Source organism: Camelina sativa, chromosome 12 (assembly GCF_030686135.1).
Source record: "Camelina sativa cultivar CO46 ecotype springtype chromosome 12, ASM3068613v1".
Lineage (NCBI taxonomy): Eukaryota > Viridiplantae > Streptophyta > Magnoliopsida > Brassicales > Brassicaceae > Camelina > Camelina sativa.
Genome location: NC_141891.1, coordinates 28,791,419 through 28,808,049, shown reverse-complemented (window position 1 = coordinate 28,808,049; position 16,631 = coordinate 28,791,419). Strand labels below are relative to the sequence as shown.

The 16,631-nt window shown below is 45.9% G+C and overlaps 1 protein-coding gene and 1 non-coding gene across 2 annotated transcripts; one reads left to right on the top strand and one right to left on the bottom strand.

The window, feature by feature from the left end:
- Nucleotides 1-1,257: 1,257 nt before the first annotated feature.
- Nucleotides 1,258-1,364, bottom strand: LOC147931017 (small nucleolar RNA R71). Its single transcript, XR_015576887.1, has one exon. It is a non-coding gene; the product is annotated as a small nucleolar RNA R71 (small nucleolar RNA).
- Nucleotides 1,365-4,215: 2,851 nt separating this feature from the next.
- LOC147931016 (uncharacterized) lies at nt 4,216-16,044 on the top strand. Its single transcript, XM_087477139.1, has 5 exons — nt 4,216-4,621; nt 12,789-12,928; nt 13,076-14,029; nt 14,140-14,256; nt 14,860-16,044. Exons 1-5 carry the CDS (start codon nt 4,216-4,218, stop codon nt 16,042-16,044), a joined length of 2,802 nt encoding a protein of 933 aa, XP_087333265.1.
- Nucleotides 16,045-16,631: the final 587 nt, after the last annotated feature.

Here is a 16,631-nt window from a genome sequence, read left to right as displayed (position 1 = left end):
GCTACCTAGTTAATGATCATAGGTTTAATTCATCTAGGCATCAAAAGTGTTGTTGAATTACTTGAAAGAATGTAGGTGAGCAAAGTGATCCTTAGCCAACGACAGTTGAAGTTCGGGCACCTTGTGAACATAATCAAACTAGAACCTAATGCTTGCTAGGATTGTTTAGATTCAAACGACGGTTTAGGATTCATTCAGTTCCTTGAATAGATAACTAATACTGCAACAGTAGGTTAGTTCTATAATTGAGATTCGAGTTCAAGAACGGTTCCTAAAGCTATCCCAACCCATCACCCAATTTCGTGATCATAACCCTTGATTGATTTCCTGCGCCCAATACTTTCTCTTAAATTTACAAACTCTTATTTATTTTCTGTTCAGTTCGGTTACTTGCAATACAAACTCTCTCTTTGCTTTAGCTATACTCGGTCTATATAATTTCATAGTGTATCGTTTGGTCTCTGTGGATTCGACCCTGAAGTGCTACGACGACACCACTAGATCGTGGTTGAGTGTGCTTCGGGTTATTGAGTTAACTTTAGATCAATTTGGCACCGTTGCCGGGGACCAAAACGTTCCCTTTGAAATTTTAGATTAACGTTTAGTCTAAGGTTTCTTTATTTTAGTTACTAACAAGTTCTTGCAACTTTATTTCTTTGTTTCAGGTGTATGCATACAAGGAGCAGCAAGAAAAATGATTTGCGCATACTAGGGAACAAGGAATTAGCACAGCTTGAACGCGAGAACCGGAGAGTAAAAGCCCAGACCAATTCTATGGCTGACGGAGAGAACACAGGGGCTAATCCGCCCAACCCTCAGCTTGGCATCATCCAACAACAGCAGAGGCAGAACCAGCAAGAGCAAGCTGTACTGAACCCACCTCCGAGGCAAGCCACCTTGAGGGATGAAGATGCTCAAAATAGGCTGTTTGCGAATCGATCTGCGATTCAACCTCCCGCTCCTGCAAGGCAAGACTATGAGATTAAGCAAAGTCTAATCAATCTGGTTCAGAACCGCGTGTTCCACGGTTTACCATCGGAGAGTACTCTAGATCACATTGAGGCTTTTGAGAGGCTGACCAGTACGACGAGGGCCAATGGTGTACCCTATGACTATCTAATGCTGACTCTGTTCCAGTTCTCTTTGGCGGATAAGGCACTTAGATGGCTGAACCTGTTGGATGCTGGATCGCTCACCACTTGGGCACAATGTAGAGTAGCTTTCCTGAATCACTTTTACACCAAGTCACGCTCAGCCAAACTGCGAAGTAAGATCACTACATTCTCGCAAGGAGGCATGGAGTCGTTTTGTGAAGCATGGGAAAGGTTCAAGGAGTATCTTCGAGACTGCCCTCACCACGGTTACACCCAAGAGAATCTGATGAACATCTTCTATGGGGGCATCGAACAGAAGTATCAAATGTCATTGGACACGACCAGCAAGGGAGATTTCTCCACCAATACCGCAAACGAAGCCAATGCACTGATAGAGAACCTTACGGCCAGCAATAGCAATCACGGCACTGACTATGACCATACGGTTCGGGTCAATGCTGTCGAGACTGATGTTATTAAAGATCTCACGGCCAAGGTGAATCTCCTGCTGAAAAGGGATCACCAAGGGGTTAACATGTGCGAGGAACAAGCTGGGGGATATGCAGACTTCGGAGCTGAGACATACCAAGAGGGTACGGAGGAAGTAAACTATATGGGAGGACAAGGGAACTTCCAAAATCGAGGTTTTAACCAGAATTTTAGGAATCATCCTAATCTATCTTACAGGAGCAACAATGTCGAGAATCCCCAGGATCAGGTCTACCCACCGCGATCTCAGTAGAGCAACTTTGAACAGGGCTTCCAGAATAAGAGAACAGGCTTTGAAGGATCGAATTTCAACAGAAACCTCAGGTCAACAACTTCACGCAAGGGTATCAACTGGTCTCACAGGAGAGCAAACTGGAACAGATGATGCAATCTCTGATGGAGAACCAGAAGAAAAACGCCACTGAGTTGACTGTCAAGATCGACAACATGTACTCTGAGCTGAATGGGAGAATTGAATTATTAAACTCTCACATGAGAGTGTTGGAGAACCAAGTGGCACAATCCGCAGCTAGAGTCAAGGCACCTCGAGGGATACTTCCAGGGAAGAACAAGGCTAATCCAAAAGAGTATGTGAATGTCGTCACCCTTCGAAGCGGCAAGGAGCTTCCGGAACCGCAACAGAAAGCAGGGAATGACAAATCCAGCGGCGGGACTGACTAGTCTAAAACACAAAATCAGGAAGGCAACCATGACAAAATTCTCAACAACATTCCTGATGATGTTGTTAAACATGGATCAACAGTTCCTGAAGAAAAACAACCCAGCGGACCACAACAACCCTATGCACCCAGACTACCTTTCCCTACTCGCCGCAAGTCAAAGATTCAGGAGCGAGAATATGAGAAGCTGAAGTTAGTAGTAGGAGAGCTTCAGGTTAGACTCCCTTTCATCAAAGCAGTAAGGATGGTTCCAGCTCTTAAGAAGTATATGAAAGAGATTCAAACAGACAAGCTCAGTCTGGAGAAGGGAGTGATGTACCTCACACAAGAGTGCAGTTCTATGTTCCAAAATCGAATGCCTGAAAAATGTGGGGATCCGGGACCATTTACCTTGCCTTGCACGATAGGAGATCTCAAGTTCAGCAAATGCCTCTACAATCTAGGAGCGAGCATGAGCCTTATGCCACTCAGTGTTGCGACGAGACTTGGCCTCTACACCTTCAAACTGACCCAAGTCACCCTCTTCCTAGCTGATCGTTCCACTCGACGTCCAGAAGGAGTGTTGGAGAACCTACCAGTGCAGATTGGGAACTGCTACATTCCTACAGATTTCGTTGTTTTGAAACTTGATGAGGAATCCCAAGAACCAATCCTACTTCGAAGACCCTTCTTGGCCACGGCTGGTGCGATGATAAACGTTAAAGAGGGAAAGATCGACTTGCACATGGATGATTGATTTTGAGGTTCAATCTGGAGAAAGCAGCTAGGAAACCTACAATTGATGGTCAAACCTTTTGGGTTGATATAATAGGCAAAATAGCTGATGAGCTTTATGATGAGGTATGTACAAGTGATCATCTGGCTGTCACATTGACAAAGAAGGAACCAGAGCTGGGATATCTGTCTTAGGAGACTAAGAACTTGGCCAGAACACTCGACGCTGCAACAGTTCTGAAACATGAAGTCTTACTCGTCAATCTGTAGCCTAGACTGACTGATCTAGAAACTGGACTGACTGATCCAGCTCCTCCTGTGGAAACACCCGATAAGGGTGATGGATTGACCGTTCCAGACGACAGATCAGCTGATCTCGAAACTTGCTCTGGGACCAAATCGAGTCAGGAGGATTGGAGCGAACTCAAGGTTCCCAAGTTGGACTTAAAACCACTCCTTGAAGGGCTAAGGTACACTTATCTCGGACCTAACTGCACATATCCTGTTATCATTAATTCTAACCTGAACAATGTTGAGACCGCATTCTTGCTCTGCGAGTTAAGAAAGTATAGGAAGGCTTTGGGCTATTCCTTAGATGACATTTCAGGTATATCACCGGAGTTATGCTCGCATCAAATTCACCTTGAAAATCCATCTAAGTCTTCCATCGAACACCAACAGAGGCTAAACCCAAACCTCAAGGAGGTAGTGAAGAAGGAGATCCTTAAACTGTTGGGAGCCGGAGTTATTTTCCCAATCTCTGACAAAACTTGGGTGAGCCCAGTCCATGTAGTGCCAAAGAAAGGAGGGGTGACAGTAGTTGCATCAACAACCGCAAGCTCAATGCCGCCACAAGAAAGGATCACTTCCCTCTTCCATTCATTGACCAAATGCTTGAGCGTTTGGCAAACCACCCTTATTACTGCTTCCTGGATGGTTACTCAGGTTTCTTCCAAATTCCGATTCACCCGGATGATCAGGAGAAGACCACTTTCACTTGCCCCTATGGCACATTCGCTTACCGACGGATGCCTTTTGGGTTGTGCAATGCCCCAACCACCTTCCAGCGCTGCATGATGTCAATTTTCTCCGACTTGATTGAGGAAATTATGGAAGTATTTATGGATGATTTTTCGGTGTATGGCTCATCCTTCTCCTCCTGTTTATCCAACTTATGCAAAGTGCTTCAACGCTGTGTGGATAAACACCTTGTGCTGAATTGGGAGAAATGCCATTTCATGGTCACCAATGGGATTGTTCTTGGCCATCGAATTTTTGAGAGAGGAATAGAAGTCGACAAAGCCAAGATAGAAGTCATATCCAGCCTACAACCTCCGAAAACTGTCAAAGACATACGCAGTTTCCTTGGTCATGCTGGGTTTTATCGAAGGTTCATTAAGGATTTTTCCAAGATAGCCAGACCACTCACCCAGCTACTATGCAAAGACATCTCGTTTGAGTTTACTGCAGATTGTTTGGAGGCCTTCCTAACAATAAAACAAGCACTGATCTCGGCTCCAGTAGTCCAACCACCTGATTGGGATCTGCCATGCGAAGTTATGTGCGATGCAAGTGATTTTGCTGTTGGAGCAGTTCTGGGACAACGCAAGGATGGTAAGTTGCATGTGGTTTACTACGTGAAACGACCGACCTTTTTTTTTCTTTTAATAAATAATAATTAATATAAATATATAAATAAACTACAACTAGTGGTCCCATACCCACTAGCCACCTAACCACATTCACAATCAACAGCGGAACAATAACAAGCAGTATCCAATAATAAACCAATAATACTCCAACAACAATCCAATATCATAGCATAAACAATAACCAAATACCAAACAACAAGAAACAAAGAACCAGCAACCTAGCAATGTTTCTAATGACTCAACTCTAGCAACCTAGCAATGCCAGACAACATCCAATCGAGTCCCTAGAACATCCTCCTCTTCATTGCCTTGATTCCACGATCACACTTTGCCTTTACCTGCACACCACAAACAACAATTGAGATGCGTAAGTATTATCATAAATACTTAGTGAGGCAATCCTCCCATCTACTGGGCTATACACACAAGCAACAATGATTCCAAAGTTCCAAAGCAAGCAACAAACAAACACACAAACCAGGAAATCAAACATCGTCTCGCTGGAAGGGAGGTGTCGACCGACACCAGCCTAGTGTCGACCAACACTGGCCTTGGTGTCGACCGACACTACCCCACAGTGTCGATCGATGCCCAATTTGCTGGTGTCCATCGACACCAAGTGGTGTCCATCGACATCAGTGGTGTCCATCGACACCAAGTGGTGTCCATCGACACCCCTTCTGCAACTGCGATCTGCGCGAAGTTGAGAGTCGAATCTGACTCCCAAATCTCCTCCAACTTGTCCAATACTCGAAACCCAGGCCTTATACCACTGTAGGAACCTGTATCAACCAATCCCAGCAAGAAAAACACACAAACAAGCAACAACAAGCAAGAACAAGGGAATCAAAGGCTTAGATTAGCCATGGTCATGCACTCACCTCTTGCAGGAAGTTTCTGACCAACAATGGATGAATCCACACTCCCAGCAAGCTTCCCACACGTTCCAAGCCTTGAATCCTCACTCCCACAGCAAGATCTCACCCACAAAGCCTTGAAATCTCACAAAACTCCCAAAAACTCAAGAACGATGTTTTTCTCCTCTTTCTCTTGTTTTTCAGCTGCTAGACAACAGACAACACGACCTAGGTCGTTTTCCCCACTTAATAACACGGTTTAATGGTTCTTCCTAAACCAAACCGGTCCAAATCGATCAAAAATCCAATCTGGTCGAACCAGAAATAAGTGGTGTCGACGGACACTACCCCAAGTGGTGTCCATCGACACACACCCATCCCCAAAAACCAGTTTTTGGTTCGCGGATGTTACAATTCTCCCCCACCAATCTAGATTCGTCCTCGAATCTCAAACAACCATCAGTCAAGGATTCCCGTGCAGCCGTCTCCACGGCCCGCACTCCTCCGACCGATCTTACAGAAGGTCACCTCTAGGCGATAGACTCACGCTCCAGGCGTCATTTGCTCTTGACTTTTTGGCCTTTCCATTACTCGTAGGCCTAAACCTTGAGTTTTTATTGGCTCCTCATCAGACCTGAGTCTGCATGCCAAATGTTGGCTCCTCATAAGGCCGAAACCCGCATGCCATAATATATAAGGAAAAGTCCAAACTCGTCTCTCGGGTTGGCACCCTACAGCGCGCCCCCGGATCGTCATCCGAAGTCAATATACCAACCACACTCCCAAGCCACAAAGTCTCTGAATATGGCAGTACTAGGAGAACCTAAGTCCTCCAAGAGTCGCGAGCAAACGATTCTGAACACGTCTGAGTCCTATCCCTATCCAGGTTTCCTTCCCGTGGCTCGCGTAAAAACATCTCAATGTCCTACCAACCACATATTCCCTCACTGGAATACCTCATGACCACACAAGGATCATATACATGCCACAAGGGCCGCCACAAAGGCCAAACAAAATGTCCTAAAGAGGACCGCCACCAAGACCAAACAAATGTCCTAAAGAGGACCGCCACCAAGGCAAAACAAATGTCCTAAAGAGGACCGCCACCAAGGCACTCTGGCTAAAAAGCCCGCCACAAAGGCCATCTGTCCCGAAGGACCGTCACAAAGACCATCTGTCCCGGACGACCGTCACAAAGACACTGTGGCTAAACAGCCCGCCACAAAGGCCATCTGTCCCGAAGGACCGTCACAAAGACACTCTGGCTAACAGCCCGCCACAAAGGCCAAACAAATGTCCTAAAAAGGACCGCCACCAAGGCCACACAAATTTCCTAAAGAGGACCGTCACAAAGACACTCTGGCTAAAAAGCCCGTCACAAAGACCACACATTGTCTAAAAAGACCGCCGCACACGGCACACTGACTCAAAAATCCGCCACTAAGGCCACAAACAAGCCCCCTTTAAGGCTCTCTACCGCTAAAATGGACAAATTCTAACTCCCATCAAACTTTTCATATTTAGCACTTTCCATTTTTGGAAACTGTCCACTTTTGGAAACTTCTCCTTCAGGAAACTTTCCTTCACAACCCCGCCTCACAGAAACTTTGTACCCCAACACCAACTCATCTCGTTACTGAGTCGCACAACCAACCACCCCAAGCGACCGAGTAACAAGAGAAATGGGCTGGAATACTCCATTCCCGCTCCAGCCACGGATTACAGATGGGATCAGGCTAAACAAGCTCAAGTCGCGGCTTGCTTCTCATACCACTTCTTGAACCTTGCCTTCATCTTTACCTCAGGCTCCCAAGTCTGCTCCTCAACACCATCACAGTCCCACAGGACTCTCATCAAAGGAATCTTCTTCTTCCGAAGTTCCTTGATCCTCCTCTCGAGAACCCTCACTGGTCTCGCCTCCAAAGTCATGTTAGGCTGAAGATCCTCAGGAATCTTAGCCAACACCTGCTCACCCTCACGGAGACACTTCCGCAACATAGACACATGGAAGACCTTATGGAATGCACGCATAACCTCAGGTAACTCGAATCTATATGCCACTGGTCCAACCCGCTCAATCACTCTGAATGGACCCATATACCTCGGACTCAACTTAGTCTCTGATAATGACCTGTTCGGACCCTGCAACATGGCCATCTTGAGGTACACTCTGTCTCCTACCTGAAACTCAAGATCTCTCCTCCTCCTATCTGCATAACTCCTCTGCCTATCATGAGCCTCCTTCATGTTCAGCTTGAGAACCCGAATCTTTTCTGAGGTCTCCTGAACAAAACTAGCACCAAACATGCTCTTCTCCCCCACCTGAGTCCAGCATAATGGTGTACGACATGGCCTCCCATACAAAGCCTCATAAGGAGCCATCTTAATACTCCCCGGATAACTATTGTTGTAAGCAAACTCTACCAGGTTCAGGTGATCTGCCCAATGGCCACCCCAAACCAACACACACATCCTCAGCAAATCCTCCAGCGTCTGGATCGTCCTCTCAGACTGTCCATCTGTCTGGGGATGATAAGCTGTACTCATATGCACCTTAGTGCCCATCTCTACCTGAAACGCCTTCCAGAACACCGAAGCGAACTTGGAATCTCGGTCAGACACAATGCTCGCTGGCACCCCATGCAATCTGACAATCTCCCTCACATACTTCTTAGCCAAGACCGCTGCTCCATCAGTCTTCTTAATGGCCAGAAAATGTGCAGACTTAGTCAACCGGTCCACAATGACCCAAATAGCATCAAAAGTCCGTGACACTGGCAATCCTACCACAAAATCCATCGTGATCATATCCCACTTCCACTCTGGAATGGATAGACTCTTTAGTAATCCGCTTGGAACCTGATGCTCAGCCTTCACCAGCTGACACACGTCGCACCTCGCGACCCAACTAGCTACAACCTTCTTCATCCGGACCTAATGATAGTACCTCTTGAGATCACGGTACGTCTTAGTCGCTCCTGAATGAATAGAAAACATGCTCGCATGAGCCTCCCTCAAGATCACCCATCTCAAATCATCATCCTTGGGCACACAAATCCGACCGCGCACCAAGATAGTACCATTAGCTGAGACTTGATACTATGAATCAATATCCTTAGAGACATTCACCAGCCCCAAATCCTTCTCCTGAGCCAACCACACCCTGCTCAGAAGATCCGCTCCATAAGCCGCCTCCTAACCCAATGGTTCTCGAGAAACCACACACAAGCTCAACGCACTGATCTCTCCTACCAGAGACTTCATCTCATGGTCCTGTAGTAACCTGTCAAACCAAGGAAACTCCTGATCTTAGTGACATTCTGTTGTCTAGGCCAATCCCTGATAGCCTGAATATTCTCCAGATCTACAGAAACTCACTATGCAGAAACAATGTGACCCAGAGAACCCATCTCACGCTGCCAAAAACTACACTTGCTCAACTTAGCAAACAACTTCTGCTCCCGCAGCTTCTCCAGAACTGCCCTCAAATTCACTGCATACTCTTTAGGACTCTTAGAAAATACCAGGATATCGTCGATGAAAGTGATGACAGAAACATCCAGAAACTCCTGAAACACACTGTTCATCAATCTCATAAACGCTACTGGCGCGTTAGTCAATCCGCAAGGCATCACCACAAACTCATAGTGCCCATACCTCGTCCTGAAAGCAGTCTTCCTCACATCTGCCTCATCTATCGGTATCTGATGATAACCCGATGCCAGATCTACCTTAGAGAACCGAGTAGCACCCCTCAACTGATCCAACAACTCATCGATCCTAGGAAGGGGATACTTGTTCTTCACGGTGACCCGGTTCAAACCCCGATAATCAATGCACAACCTGAAACTCCCATCCTTCTTCTTCACAAACAACACCGGCGCTCTCAACTGTGATACACTAGAACGTATGAATCTCTTGCTCCATAAATCCTCTAGTTACTTCTTCAGCTCAACTAAACCAACACTCAAGTATGCCGACATCAACTCGCCCCCACCTGAATATCAACCCTCTTGTTCCTCCAAAAACCTCTAGTAACTTGCCAGTTAGGGAAACTTCCACAAGTTAGCTTATTCCAAAGATAGCTTTCCGCTTGGCAATTCTCCACAGCAAATCATCAATACGAACGTAATAAAACAAACAAGTACCATACGCTTGCATATTCTGATTCACCGCTTCAAATGCTTTGCAGGCTGCTAACTCAAACCACTTGACTTATTCCCTCCAACAAGCTTACCAAAACCTTGAATCTAGCAACCCTGTCCATCTCCAATGAACTTCATCCAACATCGTCGCAACGATTAGTTTATCCTGCCATGAAGGCTTCTCGTGAACTTATGTATCTGGCAAACATGCCTTTCCCGGCTCAAACCTGCTGTAACTCCCCTTCTCGGGACTCCAGCACCACCGGCCTCACAATCCTGGCGCACAGCCAAACATTCATAACCGCTCTGGTCATAAAACCCTGTCCCAAAGGTCAACACATCCAAAACCTGAGATTAAACCACCGTCAATCTCTCGAGGTCTACATTCAATCGTTATGTTTATACTCACGTCCTAGGAATTGCTTGCTCCCAACTCTTCCACTCTTAGGTCGCAACCTTCGAGTCATACCGATCTCACTCTCAGACCAGCGTCTTCGAGTTATACCGTCTCACTCTTGGACCACAATCCTCAAGATCTCGGTATTAGGGGAACTACTCATCCCCTCAGGAGAACAACATCCCCTCTGTCACTCTTGGAGCCCTCAGCCCCTCGAGCTATCGGTATTCAGGGGAATCACCATCCCCTCAGGAGCAACAATCCTTAACGACTATAAACATCTCTCGACACAACTACCTCCTGTGGTCCAAGTATAACATTGCAATGTTACACCTGCCCACTCAACTTATAATATCCAACTGGATTAACTACCAAGCAGAGAAATATCTGCTCCAACTGCATATGTCCACCTATCCGCCTCTCTAGGCCCGATACCTCTTGAGAATAATCTCATACCGGTCATCTACAACCGCTCCATCCTGTTAACATAAGGTGGAAAGTCCTCAACATCTGCAGTCCTCGACTGCACCCCGCCACATGTGGCACAACTGGAGCCTACACTGGTACCCCTCTCGGTAACCGCTCCAACAGCACGCCAACAGATCTGCTAAGCGATCATCTCGACCCTGGGCTCCACCTGCTGCAACCCCACACCTGGGTTTCCAGCACCCCTGGCACGCTCACCAGCTAACCCTCTCCGGTCCCTCCTGATACGCTTGCGACCCTCTGACGTACCTCCTCGTGGAACTCTGGACCACACACTCGCTGGCCTCGGGACCCACCCGACAATGACCACGACCACGTCCCCGTCCACGACCAACTACTCAAACACCTTAACCACTGATCTTCCAAGAACAGAGGCTAACAAGCAGAAAACAAATCAATACCACACAAAGAAACATAACAATAACTCACCATGGAATCTCATTGAAGGCTCGAAGAGGATGTTCTAGGACTCCATGCCACACAAAATTGACTAAATCACATTATCAATCAAAGCATGCAATCCAAAACATCACAACAGAAACCTAGCGAACCCAAACCTAGAACCGTAAGGGCTCTGATACCAAAATGAAACGACCGACCTTTTTTTTTCTTTTAATAAATAATAATTAATATAAATATATAAATAAACTACAACTAGTGGTCCCATATCCACTAGCCACCTAACCACATTCACAATCAACAGCGGAACAATAACAAGCAGTATCCAATAATAAACCAATAATACTCCAACAACAATCCAATATCATAGCATAAACAATAACCAAATACCAAACAACAAGAAACAAGGAACCAGCAACCTAGCAATGTTTCTAATGACTCAACTCTAGCAACCTAGCAATGCCAGACAACATCCAATCGAGTCCCTAGAACATCCTCCTCTTCATTGCCTTGATTCCATGATCACACTTTGCCTTTACCTGCACACCACAAACAACAATTGAGATGCGTAAGTATTATCATAAATACTTAGTGAGGCAATTCTCCCATCTACTGGGCTATACACACAAGCAACAATGATTCAAAAGTTCCAAAGCAAGCAACAAACAAACACACAAACCAGGAAATCAAACATCGTCTCGCTGGAAGGGAGGTGTCGACCGACACCAGCCTAGTGTCGACCAACACTGGCCTTGGTGTCGACCGACACTACCCCACAGTGTCGATCGATGCCCAGTTTGCTGGTGTCCATCGACACCAAGTGGTGTCCATCGACACCCCTTCTGCAACTGCGATCCGCGCGAAGTTGAGAGTCGAATCTGACTCCCAAATCTCCTCCAACTCGTCCAATACTCGAAACCCAGGCCTTATACCACTGTAGGAACCTGTATCAACCAATCCCAGCAAGAAAAACACACAAACAAGCAACAACAAGCAAGAACAAGGGAATCAAAGGCTTAGATTAGCCATGGTCATGCACTCACCTCTTGCAGGAAGTTTCTGACCAACAATGGATGAATCCACACTCCCAGCAAGCTTCCCACACGTTCCAAGCCTTGAATCCTCACTCCCACAGCAAGATCTCACCTACAAAGCCTTGAAATCTCACAAAACTCCCAAAAACTCAAGAACGATGTTTTTCTCCTCTTTCTCTTGTTTTTCAGCAGCTAGACAACACACAACACGACCTAGGTCGTTTTCCCCACTTAATAACACGGTTTAATGGTTCTTCCTAAACCAAACCGGTCCAAATCGATCAAAAATCTAATCTGGTCAAACCAGAAATAAGTGGTGTCGACGGACACTACCCTAAGTGGTGTCCATCGACACCCATCCCCAAAAACCAGTTTTTGGTTCGCGGATGTTACACTATGCTAGCAGGACACTCGATGGGACACAGACCAATTACGCCACAACAGAAAAGGAATTACTCGCCATAGTCTTTGCCTTTGAAAAATTCAGGTCCTGTCTGGTCGGATCCAAGGTTATTGTGCGCACAGATTCACGCCGCACTGCGCTACTTGTTAACTAAGAAAGATGCTAAACCGAGATTGCTGTGATGGATACTACTACTGTAGGAGTTCAACCTTGAGATACGAGACAAGAAGGGGATTGAGAATGGCGTTGTAGACCACCTTTCTAGGCTGAGAATCGATGAAGAGATCCCTATAGATGACCGACTCCCTGAGGAGAATGTGTATGTGGTTGCAGCCTTCATCGACTGCTACAAGGAGAAAGCTGATGTTAAGGTACTTCAACAGACAGTTAACAATTTGCCATGGTATGCCGATATCGCAAACTATTTGTGTGCTGCGGAAGAACCTCTGAATTTCACTGGATATGCTAAGAAGAAGTTCCTCAGGGATGTGCAACGCTATTTCTGGGATGAGCCTTTTCTCCACAAGCATTGCGCTGATGGCCTCTACAGGAGATGTGTTCCAGAATCAGAATTACAAGTGATTCTTTTTCACTGCCACGGTTCTAGCTACGCAGGACACTTTGCTAGTTTCAAAACCACGACAAAAGTGCTCTAAGCAGGCCTCTAGTGGCCCACTTTATTCCGAGATGCACACGACTTTGTCTCCCGATGCGACTCTTGCTAGCGATGTGGAAATATCAGCAAGCGGAACGAGATGCTGCAAAACTTTATCTTGGAAATCGAGGTGTTTGACTGTTGGGGAATCGACTTCATGGGGCCTTTTCCACCCTCTTATGGCAACCTCTACATACTTGTTGCAGTGGATTACATTTCCAAATGGGTTGAAGCTGTTGCTAGTCCTACTAATGATTCGAAGGTGGTCCTCAAGATGTTCAAGCACATAATTTTTCCACGGTTTGGTGTTCCTAGGGTGGTAATAAGCGATGGGGGCACTCACTTTATCAACAAGCTTTTTGAAAACCTTTTGCAAAAACATGGCGTGACACACAAGGTTGCTACCCCTTACCATCCACAGACCAGTGGGCAGGTCGAGATCTCTAATCGAGAAATCAAGAGCATCTTGGAAAAGACAGTCAACTCAACCAGAAAGGATTGGTCCTTAAAACTCAATGAGGCATTATGGGCATATCAGACTGCTTACAAAACACCCATCGGCACCACCCCTTTCCGGCTGGTTTATGGGAAATCATGTCACTTGCCTGTTGAGTTTGAGTATCATTCCTTATGGGCGACCAAGCAAATGAACTTCAACGTCAAGACCACAGCAGAAAAACGCCTTATTCAGCTGAATGAGCTTGATGAGATTCGCATGGATGCTTATGAGAACACCAAGATATACAAGGAGAGGACCAAAGCCTTACACGACAAGAAGATTATCCCCAGGGATTTTGCTGCGAATTATTTGGTCCTTCTTTTCAACTCGAGGCTGAAGATATTTCCTGAGAAGCTGCGTTCCTGGTGGTCCGGACCTTTTCGAATCAAGGAAGTCATGCCTTATGGTGCTGTTGTACTTTGGGACCAAGAGGGAAAAGAATTCACTGTCAATGGCCAACGTCTTAAGCCATACCTAGCAGATCATGATCCGATTGAGGCCTCTCTCCCTTTGGAGGAACCACAGGCTGCTTAAACAGCAAGAAAATTCAGGCTCGAGACTCTAAACAAGCGCTCATGGGAGGCAACCCACAGGGTTTGCATTTGCTCACCCTTCTGTTTTTGTATCTTTTACAGAGTCACTCGAGAATCACGTTTGGTAGTGAGTTTTATTTTCAGGAACAGGTTCGAAACGCAGAAGATATGAATCCCTTTTCAAGGAAAGTTCTGTGGTGGTCAGGATCAGCTAGTCAAGTTCTGGATTGATTGATCCCAGTTCCAGGTAAGTAAAATCGAGGGGAGTCGAAATGAATGAAAAAAAAAGGGGGTAATACGAAAGGAAGGAAGAAAATTTGGTTTTCGGGTTTTTGAACTTAAATTGAACCGGGTTAAACCGGTTTCGTGTTCACACCCCTTAAAACCTAATTTCTTTTATTTCTTCTTCCTTCCTTCCTCGACATCCCTCGCCGTACACAAACTCGATTTCCCTCTCCTCTCAAATCCTCTCTTGTTTGATTCGAATTTTGGGTTTCTTCAACTTGATTTTTCATCCTTTACCCAACCCGATTTTTGTGCCAATCATTCGAACAAGGTAAGTGTTCTCTCTCCCAATTTATATTCGGTTTTGGCAATTCCAAGGTTTTCACTTCTCAATTTTTGAGATTTATGCTATTCTCTCTTCTTCTTTACCGTTGATGAGTGCATTAGTGAGATTGATTGTGCTACATAAATCTTGGAGCTAGATTAAGGTTGCAATAGCTTGAATTTAGCATAGGCTTGTAACATGGATTGATTTAGCTTAGGAAAATTTCGATTGCTTCAATTTTTCTCATATGTTGGCTATTTACTCTTTTGTAGACAATGCCTAAACAAAGCCATAGCGGTAAGGAGACTGCCACTCCTTCCAAAGAACCGCCAACGAGAGTTTGGAGTGATGAGGATACTAAGGGTTTGAAGCTACTCGGACAATGCAAGATGGAGCCAACTCATTTCGTCAATCGGGATCTCTTTGAGAAGATGGGTATGCTGTCGGATATCGATGAGTTGGTGAAAAACATGGGATTTGGTACTTTCGCTGAACAAGCATGGGACTTACATGATCGGCTCGCACGAGAGTTTCTTGCCACTGTGCAAGTGGATTCGCCAGGCGGTTCTGATATGATGGCCGAGCAGTGTTCGATCAGCTTCTTCTCACTCAAGAAACACTATGTCATCTCCATGTTTGATCTATGTGACATATTTGGTTTCCCCAGAAACACATTGTGCACGATGGAGAAGCTCGACAGTAGGACAGATATTTGGAAGCTTATTGCTGCTGGGCAATATGCTTCTCAAAGCGCTAGGCAGTCTCGCATCCGCAACCCCGTCCTCCGAATCACGGCGAAGTTCCTGAGTAACACAATTTATGCTAGGGCTGAGACTAGCACATTGCAGCTACCTGAGTTGTGGATGTTTTTCCATGGTCTTTGCAGGTTCCTTCACGCTCCGGATTCCCTTCTGTACCAGCAAACTTATGATGTCAACTTTGGGTTCCTGCTATCTAAGGAGTTTGAGCAGGTTCGGAGGAACATGGTTCATGCTAAGAACAAGAGAGTTCTCATCGGCAGTTTGGTGACCCCTATCATCGAGTATTGCGGCGTTGTTTTGCCACCGCACACTATGGTGTCACAGCGGAAGTTGCTTGACCTCAAGTACATGTTTACTAGTGAGATTTTGGTGAGACACAAATTCTGCTACCGCTACCAGACCAAGACCGGTCAGCTTCGTTACATGCTGATCCCTATGCCTTTCTTCACCTCCCTCCGTAAGGCTCAGAACATCGATTTTGATCCTCCTGTTGACATCCTTATGGATATTGACGATGTTCTTTTGGGAGAGGAGAGTGAGCCTGCAGCCCTCCGATACCGTAGCAGCCCACAACCCGCGGGGACATCTACCCCTTCACAGTCGTCTCAACCGCTTCCACCATTTCCTCCTTTTGATGTGAACCAGTTTCTTGCTGCACCACCTAAGGAGCCAGCTCAAACTGAGTTTGAGAGATAGGTCTACGACACTCAGCGGAAGAACAACATGTTGCTCACTCGATTGGCTACTTGGCTCCAGAGTCTCGCACCATCCTGCTTTGCACCACCTCCAGCAGCTCACATCGATACCAAAGACGAGGAGGACGCAGCTACTGAGCCTCTCGGGTCTGACCATTCCGCGACGTCCTCACCATCTCAGCAGTTCTGACCAGTAGCTACCTCTTTCCGGGTTACTCTGTTTCTTTTCTTGGATTTTTATTTTTATCTTTTGATTTTTCTTGTCGGAGGTTTCTTTTCCTTTGCTTTGCTTTCACACCGGGACGGTGTGAAGTAATTCTGGGGGAGGGACGTCTCCAAGATACTAATGACGTTTTCTTTGGTTGTTTCTTTTGATTTTTCTTTTATTTGAGTCAGTTTGTCGTGTCTTTATAAAAAAAAACGAAAAAAAACAAATGGGAAACTATGATCATTTCTAGGAATCTTTTGTTTTGAACTAACACTCTTATGATTACTTTTGTACCTCTGATTTGGAATAAAGCTTGGAATGAACATGAGCAGTCTCAACACGCCCCAAAAGACACTCGCCAAGGAGAACACTAAGTTGGA

Bases quoted from the DNA above. Each gene is read 5' to 3' on its own strand.
- LOC147931016 (XM_087477139.1), top strand. From the start codon at position 4,216: ATGGTCACCAATGGGATTGTTCTTGGCCATCGAATTTTTGAGAGAGGA. The intron at 4,622-12,788 runs GACCGACCTTTT...TGTGTGCTGCGG, and splicing joins TGTGGTTTACTACGTGAAAC to AAGAACCTCTGAATTTCACT. The intron at 12,929-13,075 runs GTGATTCTTTTT...GACTCTTGCTAG, and splicing joins TTCCAGAATCAGAATTACAA to CGATGTGGAAATATCAGCAA.